At 38.4% G+C, this 7,174-nt stretch overlaps 1 protein-coding gene across 1 annotated transcript; it reads right to left on the bottom strand.

Moving 5' to 3' along the window:
- Window positions 1-2,665: 2,665 nt before the first annotated feature.
- LOC145040036 (uncharacterized) lies at window positions 2,666-3,679 on the bottom strand. Its single transcript, XM_078988032.1, has 2 exons — window positions 3,291-3,679; window positions 2,666-2,879 (listed from the first exon to the last, which is right to left on the bottom strand). Exons 1-2 carry the CDS (start codon window positions 3,677-3,679, stop codon window positions 2,666-2,668), a joined length of 603 nt encoding a protein of 200 aa, XP_078844158.1.
- Window positions 3,680-7,174: the final 3,495 nt, after the last annotated feature.

The following is a 7,174-nucleotide window of genomic DNA, read 5'->3' on the forward strand; positions in this document are numbered from 1 at the left end:
TAGTTCTTAAGGTAGTCAGAGTCGGTAAGCTACTGGATCGATGCTAGCAAGAATCTCGAATGGTCCTATGTACCTTGGATTCAGTTTGTCAGGCTTTCTATGACAACCTGAAATTTATTCCGTTATTGTAAGTAACTTCTATTGATTAAATTTAATTTTTATTAAATGTTCCGTCAAAATTATTGGGTTAAATAAATCAACTAGGGTTATTGTCATAATTACATACGTGTTGGAAAACGAAAAAGTGTGTGAAAAACTCTAGATTCCCTCGAAAAGGCACGAGTTCATGGCCCAGGGCGAGTTTACAACTGCAAACTCGTGTACGGCCATAAACTGTGTTTCCGGTCAGTGCCTGGTGGACCCCCGCCCCTAGCCGTAAACTCACACTATATAAGGGTTGAGTGGCCTTCATTTCACCATTTTCACACTCTAAGAACCTTTCTCTCTCTACTCTCTCTCTCTACAATTTTGAGTTTGATCAAGAAACCTCAAGACTGTAAGTAGTTATTCACTTCCCTTGTGTCTTAATCACTTTTCTAGTGTTGAATCCATGTTTCATTCCATATAACTTCATCTTTGCTAGATATTCTCTCTCACCAAGTACACACACTAGTGTTTGGTGGCTAAAAACCTCATTCCAAGCGTCTTTCAGTAATTAACTACTCTCCTTGATTAATGTTTCCTGGAAACCACTGATTTTTGACCTAGAATCGACCCAAATCATAAACTTGGAATGGGTTTACAGTCGCACACCCTTCAATGGCTTTAAACTCCAATTTAGGTCGAATGTAAGCCTTTAAATCCTACTTTGAGCTTTGCACGAGGCTAGGAATAATTCCAAGAGGCTAGAAAGGACCATGAAACACCGAAAATCACATATCTTGTCTAGTGTTTACAACTGTAAACCCTTGGGCCGTAAACCCTTAGACCGCAAACCCATGGACCGCGAATCTAGTTGACAGCCGTAAACTCCCATTACGACCGTAAACAGCTCATTCATTGGAAAAAGTCTATCTTCCTCGATCCAACCAATTCCCGATGACATTCCTTAACCAGAACCAAGTGTTTATATAACACTTATCTAACGAAATTGCTAATTTAAATACATATATGTATTCTTTTGATATTAGGATTTCAGTTAAGTGCAACATACAACAACTTAAGAATCGTCTAGTTCAATCCTCTGCATCCAACCAACAGTGAGTTCATACATCTACGCTTTTCTGAGTTTTTTTTTCAGGTTTTTAAGGGGGGGGGGGGGAATACAAGTCAAACATAAAAGTTTTCATAACTTAAAAACTTATACGATTATAACGGTTTTCTATCAAACATTTAGACATATGTATCCCTTTTGTAATATGAGGAGCATAAGGGACATTTTCTAATTATAATTGCATAGCTTTCAAAACAATACATGAACGTACCTAAACATTCAAACTATAATAGGTATAGTTTGGGATTGCATTACCAGCTTTAAAGATTCAAACTTCATGCAAAGTCAAACATATAAACTATGTCAGATTTAGTTTATCCATTTTCCACGAATACAAACCTAGAGTATCTTGCTAAATAATTATTTATGTATAATTATTCATACTCTACACCGTTAGAAACGATTTCGAACTTGAGAACAACCGAACAACATGTAAACTAGTTATTACAAGATCTTGAGACTTATCTTCGTTATGCCCCTCGGGGTACCAATAAATCCTCACCGATAGTATAACCAAAGTCTTCTGGACGGAGAGCGTGAAATTTGGGAATAGATCTATTCGGGATCGACAATCCCACACTTGCACTATTAGCTACAGTTAGATGGGTACACTTAGGGTGAAATTTTTTGTAATCGTACGGCGTCTGAAGAAACGTCAAGGAGGTCACTGGTCATATTAGTATGGTTATACGACTCACAATAAGTATAAACTAACCTTTGTTCACGGGATTCCATTATTCCATAGTTTTATAGTAATTAATAAAACTACATATCAATTTACTTGAGGGTATTCCAGGGACACAGTCTAAAGTTTTATTTTAAGAAATAAAACTATTATACATACTGGTGGTAACCAGGATTTTCAAACAGAATATACATTTCATATAGAAAGCATCAAACATGTTAGAAAATATGGGATTTTCTCGGTAAACACACCTTCATATTCAGAACTTGATAACAATGATTTTCGATACAAACGATAATTTACTTAAAATGGATAGAAATCATTTATACAAACTCAGTGACTAGTTCTCAATACAAAAACATGCTTATGAACTCACCAGCTCTATGCTGATACATTTTCAAAACCGCTTGTATACTCAGGATAGCAATAGATAGCTACCTTGCCAGCTTTTGCAGAATACGGAGCATTTTGGAGTCTCGTATTTATCTTTTTTTTTATATCGATGTGTACAAACTACGTTTTCAAACGGATGTAAATATTCTTAATGTAATGTAATTGTTGTGTTTACTTTGATTGCTATGTTACGATTGTTGTGATACTACGCATGACGTCGCCGACCCAGTTAATCTCCTCCGTTGTTTTTCTGATGGTTCGGGGGTGTGATACTTTCCAAAGCATATCATGCCTTTCCAGGGTGAGACCCTCAACAAGACGCGAACACCAACCTATAATTCCAAAGGTTTTTTCCTTTTGTCAGCGTAGCTTTTCTATCTATCTCTAGAAGCTTTAAGTCGCTCCTGAATTTGTACGATTTTCTCCATGGTTTCTCGAATGATTTCCGTACCAGTGAGAGTACTATATGGAACTTGACCTCTAGCTACTTGTGTATCACCCACTTCAGCCCAACACAGAAGTGATCTGCACTTGCAATCATAGATAGCTTCAAATGGAGCAACCATTGTGCTAGTGTGATAACTGTTGCTGTAAGAGAATTTGAAAAGGGGTAAATAGGTATCACATGCCTTTCTAAAGTCTATCACGCAAGCTCGCAACATATATTCTACACTTTGAATCGTCCTCTCACTTTACCCGTCAGTTTGTGGATGGTAGGTTGTACTCTTTTCCAGCCTAGTTCCTAGAGAGTTTTGTAAAGACTGCCAGAAATGACAAGTGAATCTACTATCTCGGTCAGAAATAATAGATATTAGCACACCATGTAGTCTAACTATTTCCCTAATTTAAGGAATTGTTAGCTTCTCCATCTTGTCGGTTTCTTTTATTGGCAAGAAGTGTGCGGATTTGGTCAATTTATCGAAGATTACCCAAATAGTATCATAACCACCCGTTATCTTGGGTAACTTAGTTATGAAATCCATTGTAATCCGATCTTACTTCCATTCAGGGAATTCAAGTTGTTGCAATAGACCTAAAGGCTTCAAGTACTCTATCCTAACATTGGCACTAGTAAGGAACTTGCCCACAAAGGTAGCAATCTCGGCCTTAATGTTAGGCCACCAGCAAAGTTTCTTAGTGTCAAGATACATTTTGTCTGAACCTGGATGAATTGAGTATCGAGTTTTGTGTGTTTCGTTAATAACAATGTCTCTGTAACCACCAAAATTTGGTGTCCAAATCCGGTTTATGAAACAATAGACTCCATCAACTCTGACTTCATAGTTCTTATCTATTCCTGTCACAGTTTCACCTGCCACATTTTTGGGTTTTAAGGCCACGAGTTGAGCCTCTTTTATCTGTATGGACAGATGTGAACAGATCGTCATGGTCAACGCCTTTACTCGGCGTCCTGAGTATACTTTTCTGGTAAGGGTGTCAGCTACTATATTAGCTTTACCTGTATGATAATGAATCTCGCATTCATAATCATTCAATAGCTTCACCCACCACAGTTGTCTCATGTTTAGCTCCTACTGGTCGAAGATCTTTTGAAGACTTTTTTGGTCTGTGAATATCGTGCATTTTGTGCCATATAAGTAATGTCTCCAAATCTTCAGAGCAAATACCACTACTCCTAGTTCAAGTTCATGTGTTGTATAGTTGACCTCATGTCTCTTCAGCAGTCTCGAGGCATATGATATAACCTTCCCTTATTGCATAAGAACATATCCGAGCCCTTGCTTAGAAGCATCACAGTACACTACAAAGTCTCATGTCCCTTTAGGAAGAGTCATGATCTGTGCACTACACATGGCTCGCTTCAGCGTTCGGAACACTATTTCTTGTTTCTCTCACTAGCTAAAATTTACACCCTTTTGTGTTAGGGTGGCAAGTTCTTTAGCAACTCGGGAGAAATTATGGATGAATCTGCGATAGTAGCCAGCAAGACCTTAGAATTTTCGGATTTTTGTAGGTGTTTTGGGTGCTGACCATTCCTCAATTGCCTTTATTTTGGAAGGGTCCATGTGTATTCCCTCTTGACTGACTACATTGCCTAGGAATTCTACCTTCCTGATCCAAAATTCACATTTTGAGAAGTTCACATAAAGTTTCTCTGTTCTCGGGGATTGTAATACTTGACAAAGATGTTGGCCATGATCCTCTTCGCTTCTTGAATAGATAAGGATGTTGTCAATGAAGACTATGAAAAAATTTTCTAGGTATGGAAGACACACTCTGTTCATTAAGTCCATGAACACAGCAGGTGCATTCGTTATTCTGAAAGGCATCACTACAAACTCGTATGACCATAACGAGTTCTGAATGCTATTTTGGGAACGTCTTCCTCCAAAATTCATAATTGGTGATACCTAGATGTTAAGTCTATTTTCGTTAAGTAGCTCGCACCTTGAAGTTGGTCGAACAAATCATCAATGCAAGGTAGAGGATAACAGTTCTTAACATTAAGTTTATTCAACTAGTGATATTCTATGCAAATATGGAATGATCCATCCTTTTTCTTCAAGAACAAGATCGGTGCTCCTTATAGTGAACAACTTGGTCTTATGAAGCCTTTACTAAGGAGTTCGTTCAACTGGATGAACAATTCCTGCATTTTTTATGGTGCAAGACGATTTGGGGATTTGGCTACAGGTGTAGCCCCAGGGATTAAGTTGATTCTGAATTCGACTTGTCGTTTAGGTGGCACTCCTGGGAGATCGTCGGGAAATATGTAAGGAAAGTTGCAAACCTTAGGAATGCTCACGATGTCTTTCACTTCTTGCTTTTTGTCCATCACGTGAGCTAAGAAAGCACAATACTCCTTGCGAAGATACTTTTGTGCCTTGATACAAGAAATGATGTGAAGGTTTGATCCGGGTTTGTCACTGTAGATGATAAGTGTTTCATTATTCGGCAAGTTCATGAAAACGACTCTTTCGTAACATAGCATGTCGGCATGGTTAGAACAAAACCAATCCATACCAATTATGACGTCGAAACTTTTGATAGAGACCGACATATGGTCCTTTAGGAAAGAAAAGTTATTCAAGGTAAGGGTACATCCTATGTATATATCGTTAGTGTATTTGGATTTCCCGTTTTCCATTTCTACAGTGAAGGTCTCATTTAGTAGTTAGCAGTTTTTATAGTAGGTGATCGAATTTATTACTCACAAAGCTTTTCTCAGCACCACTATCAAATATGATGCATGCATACGTGTTGTTGAGAAGACATGTACCCGTGACTATCGTAGGGTCTGCCACAGCCTCTTCATGACCAATAGCCAGTATCCTTCCAACTCCACCGGCATTTCTAGCTTTCAGAAAATTTCTTTTGAAATATACAACTTCCATGCATTTATAACACGCTTGAACTACTCAAGTGGCAGGTACTTGGTTAATCGGTTGGGTTGGTGATTTACAGAATCGGGCAGTATGCCCTTTTCTGTTACAGTTCTGACACTACATTTCTCGACAATTTCCAATGTGGTGGAAACTACACTTGTTGCATTTACGGAGATTACTAGCGTAAGGCTTAGTTGGTCTGGGGTTAGCAAGAACAACAACAAGTACATTAGCAACATTGACTTCCACTAATTTTTGCTTTTTCGAGGGCTCCTGAGAAGACTTTCCCTTCCTTTTATTCCAATCATTCTTCTTCTTCTTGTTGTTGTTGTTATTATTGTTGTTGTTTTCCTTAGGTTGTTATAGAGTAGCAACCACAGAGTTTTGACCGGCTCCATGGTCAATAAGTGATTGTGCCAGCTCCTTGGCACTGTCAAAGTTAACAGTCCTGGAAGCAATAACACTTCCCTTAATCTGAGGTGACATTCCCCAGATGTACCTTTCAATCTTTTTGCTCTCCAAAGCAACCATATCTGGACATAGTATTGCTAAGTTGCTAAACCTATTAGTGTAGGTTGTAATGTCTGCTCCAACCATAGTATGACCCCAAAGCTCTTGCTTGAGCTTCCATATTTCACACCGCAGACATTATTCCTACATCAACATTGACTTCAGGTTCTCCCAACATATCGAGTTAGCTACTACCAGAGTCAATGACTTAGCATGGCCGTTCCACCATGTTAGGGCTCTATCAGCAAAGGTATATGCAGCGAATTTAACCTTGCTACCTTCCGGACAGGAGCAGATCTCGATGACTGACTCTATTTTCTCAATCCATTGTCTTAAATCCATAACTCCCCCAATCCCGTTAAAGGTCCTAGGTTTGGAATTTATAAAGTCCTTGCAGGTACACTCCTGATGGTGCCCATGACTTTCACCCTGATTGGAGGGATGTGCGCCACTTCCCGATCCACTTGCACTAGTGGTGTTTATATGTAAAATAGCAGTTGCAACTGCTGTTGGGACCGCCACTTGAAACATGGCAGTGTCAAATTGAGGAGGCGGTGGCGGAGGTGGTGTTGGCGCTTCATTAAATTTAACACGCCTTGGGTTTCTCTGTGGAGGAATGTTTCACTTTAAGAATGAAAATATGAAGAGATAGTTAGATATCGAAAATGAGCATGAATTTGATATCTCTGAACTAAAGCACTTATTTCCATATGAATCGTGTAAGGAATTTGCAATAGAGGTCTAGTACGAGTAGAAATTGCAACAAGATAATATGAATTTGGGTGGTTATTTTTCAAAGAGTGTAAACATGCATTTCGATTGTATTGACATATTAAGTACATAGTGTTTGGAAAATTTGACCTTAAAATAGCTCTACAATATAGTGCAATACTAGAAAAATATCAACATCAAACCGACCTACCAAAAATGAAATTTTCACAGTCGTAATGAGAAAAACATGAAAAATAATGCTAGAACATATCCGTACTCTTAAACTATAACCAAAAGAGTAAGAAGTCAACGAGT

Source organism: Lactuca saligna, chromosome 4, assembly GCF_052625555.1.
Source record: "Lactuca saligna cultivar CGN05327 chromosome 4, ASM5262555v1, whole genome shotgun sequence".
NCBI classification, from domain to species: Eukaryota; Viridiplantae; Streptophyta; class Magnoliopsida; order Asterales; family Asteraceae; genus Lactuca; species Lactuca saligna.